The sequence below is a fragment of the Rhamphochromis sp. 'chilingali' genome (genome assembly GCF_963969265.1).
Source record: "Rhamphochromis sp. 'chilingali' genome assembly, chromosome: 12".
Taxonomy (NCBI): Eukaryota; Metazoa; Chordata; class Actinopteri; order Cichliformes; family Cichlidae; genus Rhamphochromis; species Rhamphochromis sp. 'chilingali'.
Window position 1 is genome coordinate 25,588,239 of NC_137939.1, and position 23,427 is coordinate 25,611,665.

At 42.1% G+C, this 23,427-nt stretch overlaps 1 protein-coding gene across 3 annotated transcripts in view; it reads right to left on the reverse strand.

Annotated features, from left to right (window-relative positions):
- Window positions 1–19,310, reverse strand: part of LOC308406821 (metabotropic glutamate receptor 7-like) — a 76,323-nt gene extending 57,013 nt beyond the window's left edge. For 2 of the 3 annotated variants that reach the window (XM_080898057.1, XM_080898055.1), the window contains exons 1-2: window positions 19,221–19,310; window positions 17,760–19,090 (exon numbers count right to left, since the gene is read on the reverse strand). In XM_080898057.1, coding sequence (XP_080754183.1) covers window positions 17,760–18,263 — 504 coding nt within the window. In that variant the 5' untranslated portion in view covers window positions 18,264–19,090; window positions 19,221–19,310. Of the gene's footprint in view, window positions 1–17,759; window positions 19,190–19,220 lie in introns of those variants that run through there. The other variant, XM_080898056.1, reaches the window with a different exon arrangement.
- Between the last annotated feature and the right edge of the window lie 4,117 nt (window positions 19,311–23,427).

Here is a 23,427-nt window from a genome sequence, read left to right on the forward strand (position 1 = left end):
TTTCATAAGCAGTTATCTGCTTGCTTGGCATTGCCTGCAGTGCTGCCTTGAACCTCTCCCAGAGTTGAGATCGTAGTATATTATCTGCAACACCTGCATTCACAACACACACACACCAAATTCCCTGTCAGCCCTCGTGGATCTGCATGTTGAGAGTAGTTGAAAGAGCATGGAGACGAATGCACTTTCCTCACACAGGTGAGTTAAAACAGAGGTAATGTCCACACACCGTGCTGTGCATTGTGGTAACTGTAGCGGTTACAGACTGTCTGCAGTCACAGTGTGTAGTGTAATTTCTACGGCGCTGAGATCCTCGTGTTACAAGAAATAGGCAGACTTAGCTGCTTAAACTGCCACTCAGTAAGATATTCACAGTCATCGACCACGGCTTTATAAAATTTGCATAACAACAATGAAAATTCAAATCTATAAAAAGGCAATAAAAATGTACAAACACGAGAATTGTAGTTAAATTGAAATGAAAAACAAATGAGGGGATAGACGAACAAACAAATACCGAAACGGATAAACAATTAAAATAGAGCTGCATGAAAACAAAAGTGAACAAAAACTAGAAACTGTCGAGTATAAAGCCCATAATAAAAGTGATTTAAAAGGCAACTGGGGTTTTTTTCCCCCCCACTTTTTTAAGTCTTCACTGTAGAGGTTTTTACTGCCCTTATTACTTTGGGTTTAGCTGCACACCAAGACCTTCCACCCGGGCCTTTATGTACAAAATCTTAACAGGGATTTCCAGACTAACTGGCCCTCACATTAACTGTCTTTCACACGAGGCATTTTATTGGTAGAACTTGTTGGTGGATGTACACTGCCCCGGGAGGTTCAGTTCAGGTCAATAAAGTCTCTTCTCTCCAGCGGTTTCTGGGTCCTCACGGCAAAAGCCCATTCACCTTTCTTCTTCTGTCTAGACAGGGGTCAGCCAGAATAGCCTCAAGATCTCAGCTTACGTGACTCATGAGAAAATAAAAGCTCTGCTGGGAGGCAGACAACAGCAATATGCTTTCAATGTGACTGAGCTGTCAATAAATTACTATCTTTAAGTCTTGTAAGAAAGTGAGTTGATGCCATTGTTAGGGATGCATATTCTAAAAATGCTACATGATACACAATACCATTAGAGGTTACCAAATTGATACAAAATTCTAAAAAATGAGGACTACTTTTGATATCCTTCTGCGTTTTTTGCTTTAAAATTTTCTCCTTTCAGGCTGGTTTTTGCGGTGCTTCTCTCATGGTTTTATAAATCTATGCCCACCCAAAGATTGGGTAATCCACCACTCTGGTCAAGACTGAAATATGTCGATTTCCATTAGATAGGTTGCAGTGATATCTTGCACACATCACGTCCAAAGGTTGAATCCAATACCTCTGGTGATTGCGTTACTTTTTTTTTCTAGGCCCACCAGCAGACTGAGTTTTGCTATTTTTGATGAAATGTCTCAAAAACAAATGGCAGGATTGTCATTAGATTCAGCACACATGCTTCATGGCCCGCTAAAGACAATTTATAATCACTTAGTTGATCCATGACTTTTTCCTCCAGCGCTGGCATCCAGTTAACATTTTACTGTAATTTACCCACTACTAATTACATCAGAATGAACCACAGCTTTACTCTGTGTTTAATGCTAATTGAAGAGATGGTTAACATAGTAAGTACAGGCTCCAGAGACTCTAGCACAGCTTTGGGCACTAAGTCTTGTTGTATATTTGTCTGTTTTTCTGCTTAATCTTAAATTTTATTTTGCTAACTACACCTGACTAAATGTAAGCATTTACAAAGTCCCTTTTCCTTCACCCAACACTTTAAATCATGTTTTGTTTTAAAATTCAAAAATGTATTTTTCTACCATTACAGGTACACAATCTTTTCTGAACATGACATTGGGATACTCTTGAAAGTTGCCCTAGTTGTTTGTAATCCATCACAGTGAACAACATCAACACATCCATCTTCTGAAGCATTTATCCAGTTTGGGGTTGCGCTAGCTGGTATTGGAGAAGAAGATGAGTGAACCCTCTATCTAGACCTGTGGCCAATTTAAATGCAGATATTTGACAGTATCGGAATTATGCAGGGAGGAAATACTGAGGGGGGAAGCTAGATCATTCAAGGAAAGTCATGCAGGCATCAAGCATTTGAGAAAATTTGCAATGTGTCTCTGGCCCACATTTCACTGCAAGACTGTTTTAATTGAGCCACATTGGAGGGTTTTTGTGAATCAACAACCTCCTGAAGGTCATGCCAAAGCATCTAAACTGGATTTAAGCCTGGATTTGACTAGGCCACTCCAAAAACCTTCAAATCCACAGAAAATGTTCTCCAAAAGTCTTAAGGATCATCATCCTTGTGTTCTTTTTTGTCAGCAGTGGGTTTCGCCTTGGAACCATACTGCTACTACTGCCCCACTCACACATATGTGTTTGTCATCTAGAAAATCAAAGTACAAGAAATCCCTGCAGATTTAACGTACCTCAACCTCAGCCTTAACCAGATCATTTTTCACATAGTGTTAGTTGTGAATAGCTTTTTCCTTTAATACATGAAATCATAACTTCAGAATTCCATTTTGTATTTAATTTTGGTTATCTTTGTCTAATATGATTTTTTTTGATGATCTGAAACGTGTACACCCATCCACCATTCTCTTCTGCTTACCCTTGTCAGAGTCATGGGGTAGAAACATGTAAGTCTGACAATTATGCAAAAAGAAAAAAAAGAAATCAAGAATGGGGGAAATAGTTTTTCACAGCACTGTAGATTCTGCAATATACTCTGATGAGAACAACCCTTTGTTCAATCATGGCCAGACGGCCCTGAGGCTCTCTGTTCTGCTTTGTGCTCCGGGTGTCATGCATCACTGAGGACATCTGACCTGCCAGTCATGTCAGCAACACACTAGAATCCCTGCACAAGCAGAACAATGGACAATAGTTCATTCAGTGAGCCCAAGAAGCTTTTTCCAGTGATCTATTGAAAACCTGCCAATAGTGGAAGAACTGGACACGGTCTTTCACGCAAAGCTATTCTGTGTAAACAGACTCCATTCGAAGTGAGATCACGATTCATCAAAGCGAGTGTCTCAACTAATGGACCGAGAAAATTTATGTGCGATGTGTTTTTGTGACATGAACATTTCACATAACTTCTACTCGCAGTGTAAGAAGGCTACACGCTGTCATGTAGTTCAGAGCCGGAATCAAAGATGCTCAACAGACGCCAGATCAGACAATTAACCCCAGACAAGTTAACCAGCCGAAACAGGAACGAGTCCTGCCAAATACAATGAAACTGTCACACATCACTACTGAAAGGTTATCTTTATTTTCAACACGAGCGCGAACATGCATCTCTCCCAGAACAGCTCATGTGGATCTCAAGCCTGCTAATAACACAATCTGTCAAACGAGCTGAAATATCACAAACAAAAAAACTTGAACGTATAAAAGATCTAAAAAGCTGAATATTGAGCTTTTTGGCTCATTGATCATTCAAAATACAGTATGTATGAAGTCTTGATGTATTTTTGTACAAATTTCATATGCGTTTCATAAAGACGGATTTTCTATATATATATATATATTTTTTTTTTTGTGTTTTCAGTAACTTTTAAAGACTCAGACATTAATCCAAATCCCTATATAAAAATGATGACAGGGTTCAGAGACAGAAAATTCCTCTATAGCGGTATTAGTGAAGCTAAACACATGAATACGGCATTGAAGAAAGACAGGATTATGTGAATTGCACATGGCCTAAATGTAAAGTGTTAACATTATAGTAGAAGGACACCTCAAAGCGTCGGTGGTTAACTTGGGTGCTCCGTAACCTTTTTTTGCATGGTTTCTCCAAATAAAAAAAGGTGTGATGTGTTTCCAACTGTGCACAGGAGCTGGAAAATTGAGCATTGAGAGGGAAGGATTACTGCCACCCAAAAAACCCCACACACACATGTATTTGTCATCTAGGAATTCATTAAATTAAAGTACAAGAACTCCCTGCAGATATACAGTACCTCAATCTTAGCCATAACTAGAACATGCCTAAACTCAGCCCCCATCCCAACCAGCGGTTAACCTCGTGGTAAACCACACATCAAGAATTATGTGAAGACTCAGCCAGCAAGTCATTAAAATTCAAATGAGCTCTGCTACCGATAACCACAAACTGTAACGATCTGCCAAAGAAAGCGCCCATCTAGCTTTTAACGAGAAGCTCATGTTAGTGACAGTGTGGAAGGATGTAAAAATTAATGGCACCCTCCCTCAGCACAGCATGTAGCTAGGTGCATGCTTCCTTCAGATGGCAGGTCTAGAAAGCAGAGCACAAAAAGTACAGCTTCTAAATAAAAGTGCTAACATCAGGTTTAGGAAGTTTTCTGGAAGGAGATCCAGCTTTTTTAAAAACAGCTTTTTACAGTGGATATCTCAAAAACTGGGCATCTCATATCAAAACATTTTACATAGATGAATAGCACTCCAGGCCAGAGAAAAGTCAAAAATTGATTTTAAGGTGAGCTGTCCCTTTAATGTGAATGAATATAGGCATTTCAGTAGCAACAAACACACTTAATACAAGCAGACATAGATACTAAAACATAAGCTGCCAGGCATATAGTGCACAAGCTGTAATACTAACTCTGAAATACAGTGTGGTTAGATTTCTTCGGTACTAAATACATTTTTCACAATTAGCCTCATAAACTAAAGAGTGGCGAGAATAGTCTTTGACAAGATGATGCATCGTACACAAAAGCTGGAGCAAATTTATGCTGGCATGTATCGTATTTCATTGGACTTAAACTTCCAGGTAGTGAGCACATGACGCCTCTATGCATAATCCATTGTTGCTATTGATCCACCAAGCCTCATTAAGGGTAACATGTAAGTGCTTCAGCACTGATAAGGCAGTTAAAAAACACTATATTCGGTCATCAATAGCTTCTGTCCAGGAGACAATTGCAGTTTAAGCATCCTCTATTTGAAGGCAAAGAGCTTCCATAATTTGTAAAATGTCAATGGTGATTGAGGTCTTCCCCCAAATCAATGTACCTGTCAAAAACGGGCGTTTCAGAGAGCCCTTGAAATCCCACAGGATTTGCATGTGAAAATAGTAATCCAGTCAACTGATTTTTTATGTATGCTGGCTGCTGAGGCACAGTATACTTTTCAAGCTCAAAAGAACAGAGGACACAAACACGTTCAAACAGCACTCACACTCCACTGCATAGCCAGCAGAGAGAGGGAAAGAAAGAGAAAGAGAGGGAAGAGGGAAAAAAACATTCACCAAACATTATCTCGAGGGAAATACACACAAAATGAAATTGAAGCTAATGAAACTCTGGAGTTCCGCTCTTATATTTTCACATGTAAAATCAACAGGTATTTTAGCTTAACTACCTGGGGCCCATGCTGCACTCTAATAATTTAGTCCCTCAATAAAGGCCACAGCGTGCTGGCTGATATAATGGCTATACCGTATATTACAGCGTGTTGTCTGAATGAATGTTTTGATGCACCCCGAGGCCCTGCTGTAATAACACAACTGAAGGACAAGGAATGAATCCCAGTGACAGTTTATTATGTACGCTGTGAAGAAGAGAATACTGGACCTCGACATCTCTGATACAAAGAGCAAACGTGCTCATACACTCACTGGACACTTTGTTAGGTACACCTTTGTTAGCACTGAGTTGGACCCTGTGTTTTGCCTTCAGAACTGCTTTAATTCTTCATGGCACAGATGCAACAAGATGCTGGATACATTCCTCAGAGATTTTTTTCAGATACTGACCTGATAGCATCACACAGTTGCTGCAGATTTGTCGGGTGCACATCCACGATGTAAATTTACCATATCCCAACGGAGACTTGTTGACTGTGGAAGCCATTTGAGTTTTGCGACACAGCATGTTTTCCTGCTGGAAGTAGTTATCACAAGATGGATACACTGTGGTCGGCAACAATACCCAGGTAACCTGTGCTGTTTAAACAATGCTTAAGTGGTACTAAGGGGCCCAAAGTGTGCCAAGATAATATCCCACACACCAGCACACCACCACCCACACCCTGATCTGCCAAATATAAGGTAGGATAGCTCTGTGCTTTCACGTTTTAATGCCATATTCTGACCACGCTATCCAATCATCGCAGCAGAAATCGAGACCCATCAGTCCGGACAATATTTTTCCAATCTACTACCGTCTAAGTTTGGTGAGCACATTCAAATGATATCCCCAGTTTCCTGTTTTCAGGTGACAGGAGTGGCACTTGGTGTGGTCTTCTGTTGCCTTCAAGGTTTGATGTGTGTTTAGAGATGCCTCAGTTGTAACAAGTGGTTGAGTTACTGTTGCCTTTCTGTCAGCTCAAAGAAGTGTAGCCATTCTCCACTGCCCTCTGGCATCAGCAAGACATTTTCGTCCAGAGAACTGCCACTCACTGGATATTTTCTCTGCTTTGGACCATTCTCTGTGTGAGAAAATCCCAGCAGATCAGCAGTTTCCAAAAATAATCAGATAGACCTGTCCGGCGCCAACAATCATGCCACGTTCAAAGTCATTTAAATCACCTTTCTTTCCTATTTTGTTGCTCAATTTAAACTTCAGCATGTCATCTTGACTACGCTTGCATGCCTAAATTTGATAAATTGAGTTTTGCGTTAATGAGCAGTTGAACAAATGTATCTAACAACAATGACCGGTGAATGTAAACATTAAAACAGGCATATTCAAATAAAATTGTATACATGCAGTACTCATGTATACAATTTATTTACTCAACTTTTTCATACAACTTTATTGTTAAATGTTTACACTTTAAATTTACACTTTACACACAAAAAGACTAAACCCTTTACTGTGTACATTTTTGTTATTATGCCAGATTTTTAAAAAAGTAATTAAAAGTTGTTCTACTTAAATTAATCACAAATTAATGCCTCGGGATAATTATCCGATATTTGTCATAAGTAAAAGGATCATACAAACTGCACTCATTCTGATTAGTAAATTATGAGGGTATTTCGAATCACAGTCCAAGTACATTTTGCTGATAATGCTTATATGCTTTTACTTCAATAAGAAATCTGGACTATACAATCATTTGTTGCACTGCAGCAGTTTTCTTTTTTTGTATTAGTTCAACTAAAATAAAGGTTCTGACTAATTAACACATAGAAGCGGAGGACATATTAATTATGGTAGTGACTGCATTAAACATTGAAATATACTAATTATACCTTTTAAAAATCATCAAAAACAAACATCTCTTCTCACAAGCAAATGCAAATCTGGGGCACATTAAATTAAAGAGGAAACTAAGAAAATATAAACACTGCAGCAGAAGGGCCATTGTGTTTTCTCTTTCCTCTCTCGCAGTCCTAACTGCCGTGTGGCGTGCCTCTACTTCTTGCCGCTCTTCAGCGGCATGCCAACATCAGAGCCCTCACACGGGTGTGCAGTCTATGCAGAGCCTCGTGCCACCAGCCTCCAGGGATGGCAAGACAGACATGTGAACAGTGCATCTCCTGTCACTTTTAAGTTTAAGTCACGCTGCAGGAAGTGTATTAAGTGTATTGTTTTATTAACCCTCAACCAAATGAAGTGTGTGATGGAGACTTCAAAACAACAGTGACGATCAGATCTGTCAGTCAGCAGGCCGAGCCACCATTTTGGTCTCTAATTATTTAATTTTGTTGTTGTTTTTATCTGTCAGGTGGAAATTTTGTGCAGAAAATCTTGGTCTCTAGAGGATGACTGGTGTTCTCAACACTTGTTTACCTCCTGCTGCACCCTTAGCCAAACACTCCTTGTTTTCAGACCTTTTAACCATTTGTTGTAACGCTTCACTTTACTCTCCATTAAAATGAAAAAGCAAAACGTTCTCACTGTTGAATGATTTCTTACATAAAACACACACATACAGAACTCAGGTTCATTTCCATCAACCTCAGCTAGATTTAAGTTCTAAATGGCAACGTGTATTTGTTAGCGAACATGCTAACATTAGCATACTGAAATATTTGCTAACATTTCGTACACTACTTATGAGCATAATGTGTTTGTAAGTAGATTTAAGAGGCTTTTACTATTATTTTCATCTATTTACAGACATTACTTCACTTTTGGATGTCCACAGGAACGTGCTAATAAATGCATTACTACACATAGCTGCATATTTACATTTTAGCATGTTCTGACCATTTACTAATGTTTCTATACTGCTCATAAATGTTAATAAGGACAACAAAAGTAATGTCTTCCTCTTTTTTCCTCCTGTTTTCACCGTTTTCTTGAAAAAAGGATATATTTTATGTGTTGAAAGCAAGTGATAAGAACATAAGAGAACAAATAACACAATCCAGGTCTGAGAGGACCACACGGCACACCCTTTTGAAGAAGCACACGCTCTCACAGACAGCACTAAAAGCAGCCTTTTAACAGTTCCACTTAATTCATTTACTAGGATTGAGACAGGTGCCGGATAAAATACAGATCATATTTAAAAAGCAAATTTCATTCAGATATCCTGTGCTTAGCCTTACAGCACTTAAGTCCACTGTAGCTAAGTGGTCCAGCCTCTTAGCTGTACTGTTGTAGTTTGCTGTAGTTTGTTCCTGCGTGCAAACGAAACTACAATGAGGCCTCTGATAAGTCTTTTCAGCCCGTGCTGGATCATTTTCTGCTGAGGCAATGGGGACAATTTTTCCTTTTGGAGGGATGAGTGAGAGGCCGGCCTGCAGCCAGCGGAGACCTCCTCATGCTTTTCCACTCATCCCCGTAAGGAGATTGGACGTAATGGGGTTTCCTCTTCCATGGCTCCTTCTGCTCACCAGATAAACTGCAGCAAACTTCCAACAAAGTCTTAGCGCTATTCTTGTCACATTTTACAGTCATTCCAACAATAACTTTTGACGGAATACGGTTGTGACCTCATTGTGAGCGGAGCTAAGCTTTTAAGCAGGTGGCCTCGTCCCCACCCTCCAGGGCAGTGGAATAAAATAGGGGAAACAGCCCCTCTGGGGAAGTCAAACTGCAGCAATTGTCAAGAAGAGACCCAAAAACCCATGTAGAAATGAGGGATGGCGCCTCATTAAAGACACCATATCAACATTTTCCAGCTATAAATGGAATCACAATGCAATAAACAAGCTGCATTATGATTGAAAACAAAGAACGGAATAAAAATGTACTGGCTGCGTTTTCATTGAGAAACATTTATTCATGTAGCAAGCTATTATGTAGCTTAATAATAGGGTGCAGCATCCCCCCCAGGCCTGCAGGGAATGACCAAGACCTTGATATAAGGGCTTGGATTGATTTTCATATTCTCCCCGTGGCAGTCTACTGACCTAATGGCCTTATGTCAACAGAAATGACAACTAGTCTAACAGGGATATTTTATTCATTTTATTAATATTGCATTACTTGCTCGCCATGTGTTGTGTTTGGGTGTGTGAATATATACCTGGTCTGCTCAACGGAACTCCTTCACAACATTGCTTGAACTAAAAAGAGAGGAAGGAAGGAAATTTCAAAAGACATCGTCATTAGGCATCGTCTGTCTCGGCGGTTGTCTGTGTAGATCTGAACCCAGGATTTGGCGGACTCTTTGATGCATTTTCCTTGAGTACAGTTCATTATCTGAAAACATTTTGTAAACACTGCAATATGTGTGCAAAAAAATCCAATTTTCACATCAAATCCATGCACATTTATTGCTTAACAAGATCAGCGGTCCCGCTGAAATCCTCTCGGAACAGATAACATTGTTTGAGGATGCACCAAGAAAGGTGAGATACATTTGCTTCTCGTCGTATATTGATCTTCCTGTCTTTCTCACTTCGTCCAGAGTTCAACACGTTTGAACTCTGGCCTGGGAAATGGCAAGTCCCGCCAATATCCAGCCAATTTAAAAGAGCCGGTGGAATTGACCTCTTCTTAAGTAAGTATTGATTGTCTGAATCCTTGTTTGTATAACTGTATGCTTAGGAAGGTTCTTCCTGGATGGCAGGGATGCAAGTACAAAAAACTATGGTATATAGAAACTGATAAAAAAATGGTGTATATTTGTCAAATTCTGGAAACTCTTGCTAGCCTATTAATGATGTTAATACCTGCAGCCTGTACTTGTATCCCTGCCCACATTATTTCCTGGATTTCATGCGTTTTAACACAGAGTGTGAGCAAATTTCACCGTGCCAATTCGGGTTTAAACTGCCCATAAGTGTCCACGTACAGACAGAGGCTGAAGCTCTCCAAACCTGTCGTGAGGACCAAAAAACTGTGGAGCAACGAGGCTGTGGAGGAGCTTCGCACGTGTTTGGAGACCACAGACTGGGACACAATGAAGGCTGCTTCTAACAGCTTGGACGAGTTTACGGACACTGTCACCTCCTATATCCACTTCTGTGAGGACAGCATTGTGCCATCACGCACCAGGGTGAGTTATAACAATGACAAACCCTGGTTTACTCCTAAACTCAAAAAGCTGTGGCTGGAAAAGAGTAAGGCGTTCAGAAGCGGAGACAGGGACTGCTACAGAGAGGCCAAGTACAGGTTCACTAAAGAAGTGGACATTGCCAAACATCAGCACTCTGAGAAGATGCAGCAGCAGATCTCAGAGAATGACTCGGCCTCTGTGTGGAAAGGTTTTAGGAATATTACAAACTACAAGCCTAAAACCCCCCACTCCACTGATGACTTGCTCTTAGCCAACACCCTTAACGACTTCTACTGCCGTTTTGACGAGCCATCAGGCAGCCTTCACACCTCCAACGACCCCAACAATAGAGGCACTTTGGACACTCATTCCCCCACCTCTCCCCCCTCCATAGAGCCATCACCACCTTCAAACTGTTCACCTGCAACACCCGCCCCCTCACCCCACACAAAAGAGGATTTCACACCACCTCCTCCGACCACAACTCTTCATATTCATGAAGCAGATGTGAGGAAGCAGTTTAGGAGTCTGAATGCTCGGAAAGCTCCCGGCCCAGACGGTGTGTCTCCTGCCACCCTCAGACACTGTGCAAACGAGCTGGCCCCAGTGTTTTCTGGCATCTTCAACTCTTCACTGCAGGCATGTCATGTGCCTGCCTGCTTCAAGTCCTCTACCATAATCCCTGTCCCCAAGAAACCTAGGATCACTGGACTAAATGACTACAGACCCGTGGCTCTGACATCTGTGGTCATGAAGTCATTTGAGCGCCTAGTTCTCTCCCATCTCAAGACCCTCACGGCCCCCCTCCTGGACCCCCTGCAGTTTGCATATAGAGCCAACAGGTCTGTAGACGACGCCATCAACATGGCCCTACACTTCATCCTGCAGCATCTGGACTCCCCAGGAACCTACGCCAGGATCCTGTTTGTGGACTTCAGCTCTGCCTTCAACACCATCCTTCCAGACCATCTCCGAGGCAAGCTTTCCCAGATGAATGTGCCTGATCCCATCTGCCGGTGGATCACTGACTTCCTGACGGACAGGAAGCAGCACGTGAGGCTGGGAAAGAATGTCTCGGACTCCCGGACCATCAGCACCGGCTCCCCTCAGGGCTGTGTTCTTTCTCCTCTGCTCTTCTCCCTGTACACCAACTGCTGCACCTCCACCCACCAGTCTGTCAAGCTAATCAAGTTCGCAGATGACACCACCGTCATTGGGCTCATCTCGGACGGGGACGAGTCTGCCTACAGGACGGAGGTTGAACGTCTGGTGTCTTGGTGCAGCCACAACAACCTGGTGCTGAATGCCCAGAAGACAGTGGAGATTATTGTGGACTTCAGGAAGCACACAGCCCCACTCCCCCCCATCATCCTGACTGACACCCCCATCACCTCTGTGGACTCATTCCGCTTCCTGGGTACCACCATCACCCAGGACCTGAAGTGGGAGCCCACCATCACCTCCGTCATCAAGAAAGCCCAGCAGAGGATGTACTTCCTGAGGCAGCTGAAGAAATTCAACCTGCCAACACGGACGATGATGCAATTCTACACTGCAATCATCGAGTCCATCCTCACCTCCTCCATCACCGTGTGGTACGCTGGAGCCACTATCAGGGACAAACAGAGACTGCAGCGTGTTGTGCGCTCTGCTGAGAAGGTGATTGGCTGCAGACTCCCATCTTTGCAGGACCTGTACACCTCCAGGACACTGCGGCGTGCAGCTCGGATCTCAGCTGACCCTTCTCACCCTGGACACAGTCTGTTTGACCTGCTCCCCTCAGGCAGGAGGCTCCGGTCCATTCGCACCAGAACCTCTCGCCACAAGAACAGTTTCTTCCCCTCTGCTGTTGGACACATGAACAATAACCACATGATTGTCCCCGCCACTAACACATGACCCTACGCTGTGTCACTGCATCATTTCATGTTTGGCACTGATCACCACCTGCACTCATGTATATATCTTTCTACGTAGCACTCATAATTCTTATTCTCATGTATATATCTCATGTATATCTCATGCACATATCTTTCTTTCTACATAGCACTTTAATTCTTATTGTCTGCACTGAAGCACCGCAGCAATTTCCTAATGTTGTAAACCTCAACATCTGGCAATAAACCCATTCTGATTCTGATTCTGATTCTGATTCTGAAGTCAGCACTTGATTAAACGACTGGAATGGAAACCAGCAGGGCTCTCAGTCTCAACTAGAAGTGAATGTCACTGAACTATAGACAATGCATTCAGAATCATAAATTAAAGTGCAACAGATTCATTTCAAGTTCAACAGCATCTCTCTGCATATGTTTATTTTGTTTTTTTGGTTTTGTTTTTATATTTTTTCTTCTTACAGCTCTAAAATAAGTATACTATCTAATGTTGCCATAACAACAAAACCATAGAACTTGTAAAATCAGCCACCACCGCAACATGTCACTTGTTTTTAAGTTAATCACGTAAAGCTATTAGCCCCAGTCTTCACGTGCATGGCAGCATTATTACAACGTTTCTCTCTCAAGTATTACACTTTGTTAAAGCAATGTTTATATTTAGAATGGCCTGGATCTCAGATAGTGCTTTTCTACAACACGTCTCAAATCCACTTCACACACACACACTTTATTCTGTGTCTAAGTAATCATTCGGCATGCAGACTGGAGCAGCCAGGGATCGAACCCCCATCTGTCCGCTCAGCAGAAAGCCTGCTCTACATCTTGAGCCACAGCCACCTGCAATTTAGGATCATCACCCTATTTTAAATGTGACTAAATCCACAGATGATGTGTCATCACATCTCATCTATACATAGAAGCATGTTCACATCCTTATTTTAATCTAAAGGTCGTGTACCCAAATAGAATGAATAAGATGTCTTTTCTGTCCTAAAATATGCTTCTTTTGTTTGTTTACTTTTGCACACACAGTGGTGCAGCGGTTAGCACTATCACCCCCGGCACAAATTTTCTGAGTTTGAATCCACCAGCAGGCTGAGGGTTTTCTGTGTGGAATTTCCTCCTACGGTCACGCTTCTTAGACTTATTGGTGAGTATAAATTGGCTGTGTATCTAAGTGAATCGCTATCAGCCTCTACACGATAGACTGGTGACCTGTCCAGAGTCTACCATGGTGGATAATCAGGAAAAATTGATGTTTGCATGCTGCCTGCATTAAATTAACATCGCACGGTGATTTTCTTTCTATTTGAGAGTACCTGTGTGGCTTAGGTTCACTAAACCACACAGGTACATTTTGTGATCTCATAATCTAATATTCAGTAATTCCCTTTTTCTTTTGTGGATAAGTCACGACTGCAAAGAAGGGTGGATATAATTGGATGGGTTTGATGGCTTATTAAAGTCATCCATATACAGTCGAGTTTTCAATTTCCATCTGCATGCTAAATCCCACTGATTTCTCAAAAGAGAACATTTGGAAATATCTAACCTATTTATCTCATCTCTCGTATACAGTACAAATTCTGCTTGTTTTTTATGCTGTTAAAAACATTTTTCATTTTATTTTTGGCACAGCTGACTTTCTTTTTATAGTCAGTAGTCAAATGTGCACTACTAAAACTTCATTCACCGTCCTCTTCAGTAACAAATCCAACTCTGTTGTTTGTGATCTTAAAAACGTTTACTTATGAGTTAAATGCTGAACCTTAGTTGAGAAAGAACTGTCAAGTTAGGAAATTAATTTTCTTTTTTTATCCACGTTTCAAGCACTTGTTATAAAGTTAAAATGTACTGAGTTGGCTTTCTATGTCAAACTCTGAATAAAAGCCAATTAGTAAGTGATGGAGAGGAAATACAAAAGCTGAAGCCACTGGTGTGGATCATTAGATATCCACAAGACAGCTGTGTTTCCATCCCTTCAGCATTGGTAATAGGCCAATTTGTGGGCATATATGTGCATATCTACTCATATGCTGGCTACTTAACATACCAACGGTGTGTTTTATCGTATGGCTGAATGCAGTACTAGGGATGTGACTAATGGACCTGAGCTGCTGCAAGCATCCACGTACAAATGGCAACCGTTACCATGTTTAGAAAACTAGATATATTAAACCTGTGCCATCCGATGTCACTTTTAGAGCTTTCTCCAAAACACACACACACACAGCTCCTTCATATTCCTTTGGTGTCCGTCTTTACCATTGTCAGCTAAATAGATCACACTGCAAGGCTTCAATCTCCTTCAAATCAGTCACAGTGATGATTCTGTGAAAAAAAGGGGGGAGATAAAAAGCCGACCGGAGCCTGTCAGGGCTATGAGAGCAGAGGACATCAATGCCTCACTTAGACAGCCAGTCTGAAGGGGCCGGTTCCCCAGACGAAGAGGACAAGACGGAGTTCACCTGCATTCAATACAAAGTTTTGCCACCGCCTTTGGGAGAAGAGATGCGACGGAGCATAGCAGGCTGCAATCCCTGATGTAAATGTCATCAGGATCAAAATCAATTTCATGATTCATTCAAGAGGCCAGAACTTTAAAACGTACAAAGTTACCTGTTATTAATTTTTTTAAATTAACAACAGCGTCATCTTCCCGCCTCTGCTCGCGTTCATGGAGTAAGGACTCGACGATTTTCTGCACACATGCAAACAATTCAAAAGTTTGGCTGATTGATTTTTTTTCCTCCTGTGGCATTGTTGCTTCTCATTTCCAACACAGCATGAAAGGCACTGAAATAAAAACATCTTAGCAGCAAATCGGCCTCACCATGGCAACAGTATTGATCACCTCTCCTGGGTCCTCAGAAAAATCTATCCCTCATGTCAATTTCCCAGCACTAACAGTTCAGCAGCTACTCACGTCTTGAATAGACAGGCATGATATTTAGAATCTAGTAATAAAACCTACAATCATTATTTAGCTTCCCTGATGATTCATTTATCGCAGGAGTGAGATACAAAATGACCTGATGATTTTCACTGAGAACAATGCGGGGAATCGGTTGTCACTATTCACAGTCTTGAAGCATAAAGATTACACTAGGATTTCTTGATTATGGAGCTCAACCAATAATGAGGTCTAATTGAAATTGACTAAGAGAAGAAACTGAACGCTTTGTAGAGAGTCCGTCTGACTGAGGTCTGGTCTTTTTGATATGAATCCCCCCCCCCCCCCCCCCCCCCCCCCCCCATTTGCTGGTTTAATTACATCTGAATGGGGGTTTCTCAGGCATTTGATGTTTTTCACAAGACTCACTGAGTAGTATATAGATTTTATTTCAAAGCAGCCTCAGAAACTTAAAGTTACTGCCACCTACCAAACAAACACAGTGTGACTAATGCAAGTAAGTGGGTATGTATTGATTATATTGTATCGTGTGGCCTCAAATTTAATTTGTTATCCATAATACCATTGCTTCTGGTTCCACTGAAAACATAAGTGTGCTCAGAGGCAAAAAAGTTTAAAGGAGGACTGAATCTAACTTCTCAAGGTATTTGGATTTAAGTGCGCCGAAGAAATATGCCTTTTTTTTTCAGCACTTTGAGGAAATGAGAACAAATGCAAAGTGATGGATGGGTCTGCATGACAACTGCTGTCAATCCACAAGCTTGATTACAACACCTGAGCTTCAGCAACACCATGCCTACACTCTGACAGCTTGACACTTGCAGACGTGTTGGTACACCTGGTGTGAGGAGGAGAGAATAAAGAGAATTAGGGACTAATCTGGCTTCCCTTTAAACCCTCTCAGTTTCACAAATGCATAGGTTTTCATGTTACAGAGCTTGCACGAAACTGAGGAACTCTTGCAACCCTCGTGCCGTGCAACAAAATAACAAGTGCAGTTATGCTTCAAAGCGTAACTGCAGGGTTTTGAAATCTTGTAATAATAAAAATTTAATTTATTAAGTGAGCCTACAAAGAGAGAACAGGAACTAAAGCTAGGCTGAAGATTGTGGTGTTGTGGTGGGGACGATCAGTCCGGCAAAAGGAACCACAAACCCTGGATATAAAAAAATGAGTATATATATATATATATATATATATATATATATATATATATATATATATATATATATATATATATATATATATATATATATATGTACACAAATGTGTGGCATGTGTAAGTGTCTGTAGAGTAGAAAGGGAAGACGACTGGGTGGGGGTTAAAAGCTTGTTAAGTACTCTGACGGTCTTACAGATGGAATTAACCAGCTACTTACACAATTTGTCGAACTGAGCTGGAACAAAAACAATGACTGACAAGACTCTGAGTTACAATCTGCAACCAAAAATCATTAGCACCAACACTGCATGCAGCTCCTCCCCAGTTTAAACGCCACTTTAAACTTGCACAGGAAAAACTGTACAGAATTATGCAAAAGCATGCACATGTTTTTTTCGAGTAATTAAATACTTTGCTATGTAGATGTGTTTTAAATAATTAATCTTTCTGTACTGGTGCCTTGCTGCATTTCCCATTTCACTGCAGCACCAGCAGTAGGCCAACATCATCAGTTGACTCTCAGCCAACAGAAATAGAGACGTTTTCCTATATGCTCAAGCTATGCCATTAGGAAATTAGTCTTGTGAATTCCTTTCATTTACTTGCAGCCATCAAGCTCAATCAGGCTGCAAAGCGATGGAAACAAGCTTATTTTGCAGAAGGGAAGCCACCCCCTTCCCCCGTAGGTAAAAGCTAAAGGAAACTCAAGCATAACTCAATGCTTTCAGGTTCAAAACAATTCATAAAACCGCCTGCAGTCTGACGTACAAGAGGTTCATATAATCATGTGCAATCATATGAAACAGGCCTTTTATTCTCAGGAGGGGGTTGTTGAGTTTGGGTGTGATTGTGTCAGGCTGTCAGTGCCCACTCATCCAGACTCCGGAGTGAGACTGGAACAGACGGGAGCTGTTCTTTCAGCACCACCGGGGACAAGCAACAGCACTCTCAGCTGTCTCATCCACACAGTCTAGTGGATTGAAAAACCACCCAAACTCACTTCACCTTCCTTTTGTGCCCCATGTTTTAAGATGGAGAGAGGCATCAGTGAGAACACATCGAATCCAATACCACCATCTGAAAATAGATTCTTGCTCATGATGGATTCTCTCTCTCTTTTTTTGTTGGTGTCCTTTCTCAGACACAGTTTTCAGCTGTTTCACTTTTGCTGTCCTTTCAAGCTGCTTTTGAGCGACAAAAAAAGTGTGTTTACCCCTCTCTAAAGCGCATTATTACCTCCAAATTCAACAAACTTCTGCTGCAATAGTGGGAAAAAATGCGATTATCTTAAAGCCACAAAACTAGTGCACACGCTCAGACTTGCCTGGAAGAGGCGTAGGATGTTGGCAACCATAATCGATACTGAACTCGCCGAGGCTCCGATGACTCCCACCACTTTTTCAGGCTTGACAAACACCGGTGGGTCCCCGTTAGTGCACCGCACGTCGGAGGTGTCCTTCGTGATCAGCGCTTGCACGAAAGTTAACGATTGCTCCAGCGCATAAGTATCCCTCGAACAAGTGTCCAGCACCCGTGCGCCTAAGGTGATGTTGGGTAAGAGTTGCTCGTCCTGGTTAATTTGGTCCAAAGCGTACATCATGGCCTCAAGCCGCTGGATGCCGTTCTCTTTTTTGAGGTCCCCGCACGGCGCACCATCGATTCCTCTGGCATGCACCGGGAAGAGTCCGCCGAGGGTCAGGTGTCCCTCAGTCCGTATCGAATGGGGTGCATAAGTCTCCTGAGGCAGCGCGAAATCTATCACAGTCCTCATAAGCCAAAACACCCTCCATATAAAGCTCAGCTTCACGCGTACACCGGGACAAGCCATGATCAACTTTTAGGAAGGAAGAAGCCTGCGATCCGACGATGATGAGACCAGAAGAGGCTAAGAAGTTTGCTAAAACGAACCCATTCTTGTCACCAGGGAGGAGATTCAACAAGCTGGGCTGAGGAACCAAGGGGCAGCAGAAGACTCAGGCGAACTGCGCCCATCGTTTTACAGCCAGGAGTGAGCGGTTAAGCTTGTTGAATAGTGAAGCCCCTAACGGAAATTTAGCGCTCTCAGGAAGGGAGGCTACATCCATTAGTTAGAGAGAATATCACTGAAAGGAGACGAAAACCCGCAGCAAATTATCTGGCTTAATTTTGTCCATTTATGCTAAATCCAAAGAGCGAATAGAAACATAATGAAACCGCTGCGAGGAACTGGCATATCTTCACAACCCAAAGCCCGGAATTTAAGTATCGTGTAGTAGGAATTATCGCTTTAAATCAATACTTCTTAGGACCGGCAGAAGTGGGTGACATTCTCCTTCCCCAGAACAACTCCACGGGAGCGCAGGAATGGCTCGCTCGGCTGTGGTGTTTGTCTCCCAGGGGTGCATATCATCTCCACAGTCTCCAAAGGAGGGGAGGGAATGACGGAGGGAGGGAATGAGGGGGGGTGGGTTAAAAGAAAAAGGAAAAAAAACGGTTAGTGTGAACGCAAACGTGCGTTCATTAAGCAGTGGACTAAGAAAAACCAGCTAATTAAATCCCCGACTCTTTCTCAGTCTCCGCAACCGGTCGCCTTTATACAAAATGAATGAGTCACAGCGAGGGATTCACTGTGTGCGCCGAGTTTTCAGCCCCCTTTCGACGCGAGACGTCATTCAGCTGGCAGCAAAAAAGAAAAAGGAAAAGGAGAAAAAAGATTAGCATCACTTTGTGGAAAGGTTTCCAGGAAGTTAGCGCTCGCTATCTTCAGACAGAAGAGAAGGTAAACAAGGCAAACAAATGCACTTACAGACTTGAATAATAAGACAATTGTTCCTCTGAGTGCCTTTCAGTGGCTGCATCTCAGCATTATAATCTCTGTCTCCCTACTTCCTCTTCCTCCGTTATCCCCCTGAAACACACACACACACACACACACACACACACACACACACACACACACACACACACACACACACACACACACACACACACACACACACACACACACACACACATAGACACAAAAGTGTTCTTTCCCCCCCTCTTTTCTTTTGATGTTGACGGTGGCAGGCATGGAACAGAGATCTGTGGCATTATGAAAACACAGAAGAGCTGCAGGTATGAAGGGCTTCACCCGCCGACTAAAAAGTGGCTTTCCTGAAATAGTTTTGGATTCATTACTGATGCACCTTTAAAACGGAGCAGAGAGGGAGGTATGGGAGGGAGAGAGAGCATAGCAGACACGTTTGGAGGGGTCCAGGCTGGTCTCCAAGGCAACCCTTCTTCAGAAGACTCCTGATTCATCCTGTGCAACCCTCCTGCCCCCACAAATACACGCACATCACCCCCCGCCCCCTTACCACACACACACATCATCAACATCATCCTGGATAAACATACTGGTCCACAGACTGGTGAAAATTGCCCACACCTTTAGGAGAACGGAGGCCTCACATCTTCCTAACAAAACTCTATCATCACCAAACTATTTAATTGCACAGATGGTACTTTTACAAACAAGAAGATTATGATAATTTGCTTTTGTGGGCATGCATTAGCCAGGGACTCACTTGGCAATTTGAGGCATTAATTAAAAAGGTAGTTTCTGCTTTGCATTCAAAGTAAATCGCACATTCAAAATAACAACAATAATCATTGTAGTCTCTGCTAATGAGTACATGTTCAGTGGGTTACGCGGAGAGAAGGGGAGCGAGAGAAGAGGTGCCCGCTGAGCACTCTGTTAATACATAATTCATGCATAAGCCTTCATTTTCAAGTAACCTTAGAAACTGACCACTCGCCAGCCAACACACATGCAGCAACAGCATCCACATTGTTGGTGGAAAAGTAAAGTACAGTGGCACTCTGGGAAACAGGAAACAGGAAGTGGATTACAGGATAAGTCCCTTAAGTTGGTTTATCATTGAATAATAAGCAGCCTCAGAGAGTTGTTTTATCGTGAAAATGATTATGAGGCATGGAATCCCATTTTATGAACGTGTTCATTCCATTAGTTTCTGTTCAATTAAAAGATTAGAAAAGGCGATGTAGTTCTAATTGAAACATGTCCTATTGACATTACAGGCTTGGATGGACAAATTTCTAATTAATTAAGTTGAGATTAATTCGAGCCTAATCCGGCCATGTAGTGTATTTATCTTCATTAGCCACGCTGAGTACATGAATATCTTTCAACAGGCAACTCGTGCATGTCCAATGTAGTTTTGGGTGTACATACTGTACACTGGGGCCAAAATTCATGAGATGCACTAAAAATACATTTAAGGAAACTGTGTGGGAACTGCAGGGAACAGACTGCTGGGGAGAGAAACCAGGGATGTGAGAGGGGAGGGAGGCAGATGGCCACCTCCACAGTGAGCACACTGAGACAGACAGGAAGGCAGGACTGGAAAAATGCAGCAACAGCCTTTACAAATGACACCCGGAGAGACTGGTGTCGCAACGCACGACACTAATTCCCCAGCTCGGACTCGGAAAGGTTACTTTTGAAAAATGGGGCCCTCACCGTGATTTAATTCACTGACTAACCCCAGGAAGAGGGGCCTTTTCCCCGGGGAGGCTGTGTGATTTAGACTGAGATTACACTTTGGTTTGGATCCTTTCTTTCTCTCCCCTTCCTCGCTTTTATACAGACAAAGAGTCACGTGTCTGCGCACTCAAACAAATTCCATTTCACTTTCATCATGGGATGAAGTAGGAAGCAACAAGAAAGAGGAATGAGAGGTTTATGTTTAATACACAGCTGACCAAAAAACCAAATAGAGTCATAGTTTTCACATGGCAGGGGCGCACAATATTTAACAGGCATCCTGCCAGATAAATTATGGTCTCCTTTGAAAAAGCCAGAGCTTTTGTTTCAAGCATTCAATAACTTGTCTGCTCGATATGGTCTTTTTCAAGTCAATTACAGGGGCTGGCACTGTGTGCTCCTCTAAAGAACGACGAATCCAAGAACAATAAAAAGTCAACATCCAGGACAAGAGGCAATAAGGTTTCTTTTTGGGCAGACACTAGGCACAATGGCTCTGTCTGTCAAATTAATTAACCTGGAAACCTGTTTAATTCCCAGACTCGAATGAAAGGGCGACGGTATCCACAGGAAAGAAATAACTCCAGAGCAGGAGGTAATTGCACGTCGAGGTGATTTGTTCGAAAGCACACAGGCCACCAGCCTGTTTGGAGTCATGCATATTCTGCGAGGGGTGAGGTGTTAATGTTAGATCAATGTAGGAACATTGTTAGATTAGCAACATGAAGGTCACTGAGCTGCTGGGCCCCCTTGTCTCATTTTGTACCATCTGCTTTGGAATAATAAAATCAGGGCTATCCAAGCTTTTCTGTACCACTGTAACCAGAAATAGTGCCTGTAAGGAGACAAAAAAAAGCATGTTGTAATTCTACAGGCGTGCTGCACGAGAAGACAAATTCTTACCTCTTCTGCTGTTTATGCCAAAGACAAAGCAGGTGCAGTGCAGCTAGGACAATAGACTCTCCACACTCTCAATTACGATTGTAATCCATCTGTCATACCCTCTCCCTTCTAATTATGTCTCTGTAAAGCTGCTGCTGTGAGCTCAGTACCCATTCACACTCTGAAATGTGAAAGATAGACAGATAATGCACAAGTGACCACTGGAATACATAACTGCAGTGGGCAGCTTGGTGACAGCTGGTTTTCTCCTGTTTGAGTTTGCTTACATTATAAGTGCACATTGGCAAAAATATAAAGTGAGAAAATGGAAACCCAGTATAATATTAATGTAAACTATAGCTGTTTTTCTTATATAAGACAAGTGTCTACTCCTTATTGTGAGCCAGCATGGTTGTGATAATGACTATAGGTGTTATATGTGACAATAATGAATCCAAAGGTGCTGACCTTCCACCCACAGAGGCCAGGAATTTTCCAGAGACCCTATTAGTGGGTAACTGGGCCTTTGTTTTGATGGCTAACGTCATGCTCCACTGGACTCACATGGTAAGTGGGTGCAGCTGTGTTAGTTAGCCAGGAGGACTTTAGCCACAAATGTGATTGTGATAACAAATGCCTATTGCCGTACGTCCGTTAATTAGCCAATGCTTTGAGCAACTCTGTGACATTTTTCTTTTTTTTTCATCTCAAGTGTTTTTATGTGGCCTTGTGAAAGAGGAGATTTTATCCTCAGTCTCGGTCAGTGAGTCATTACAGCCCCTCTTCATCTGTGTTTCTGTTTTATGGGGATGATACGACAGGCCTGTGAAAGAATATAAAAAGCTACAGCCGGCATTTGTTTAGCTCATCTTACCAAAGGATAAAGGATAAAATTTAGGCTGGGTTAGTCCAAAAATAACCAAACCCCCCAACAAACAAAAAGCCTATAGGGCAAAGACACAAACGGGTTAAAATAAAGTCAGTGTAAACATGATATAGCCAGGCTTAAAGTCAAAATCTAGTTTGTTTTCCTATAGTTGCTACTCAGACTACACAGCTTGTAACACTAAAGACAATAGCAAGCTCCAGGTATCGACTGTACAGCTTGCAGGATTTTAGATGATGTATACTTATTGGCGATGGAAATACAGCGCACTTGATGAGGAGTTGACAGAGAGGTTTCGATTCCGTAGAAGCGATTTATTTAAACCTGCTGAGAAGCTGTTGCAATTCTTGCTGGACACAATCCAAAGATTGGTTTGTACCACTGATCGGTTTTCCCATCAACCAAATCAGTGAAAGCAGGTGAAGCTTTCCAAAAACCATCAACGGTTATACCGCTATGTACTGACCTTTTCAGTGGAGAATCGTATCAAGTTTGATTAATTTTGTGCTTTTCTTTGTGTTGCTGAGGTCTTTCCACTTTTACCTTACACTTTCTTCTCAAAGCGGGGCGCCTGACTCACTACACTCCAAGTTGAGTGCTTTTTCTGGTTAAGCTATCAAACTAGTACTGCTAGACTGTCAGTGTGTTCTTGTGCTGACTATAGCTGTTTTCTTCTTTCAATGTCAGTGAAAATGC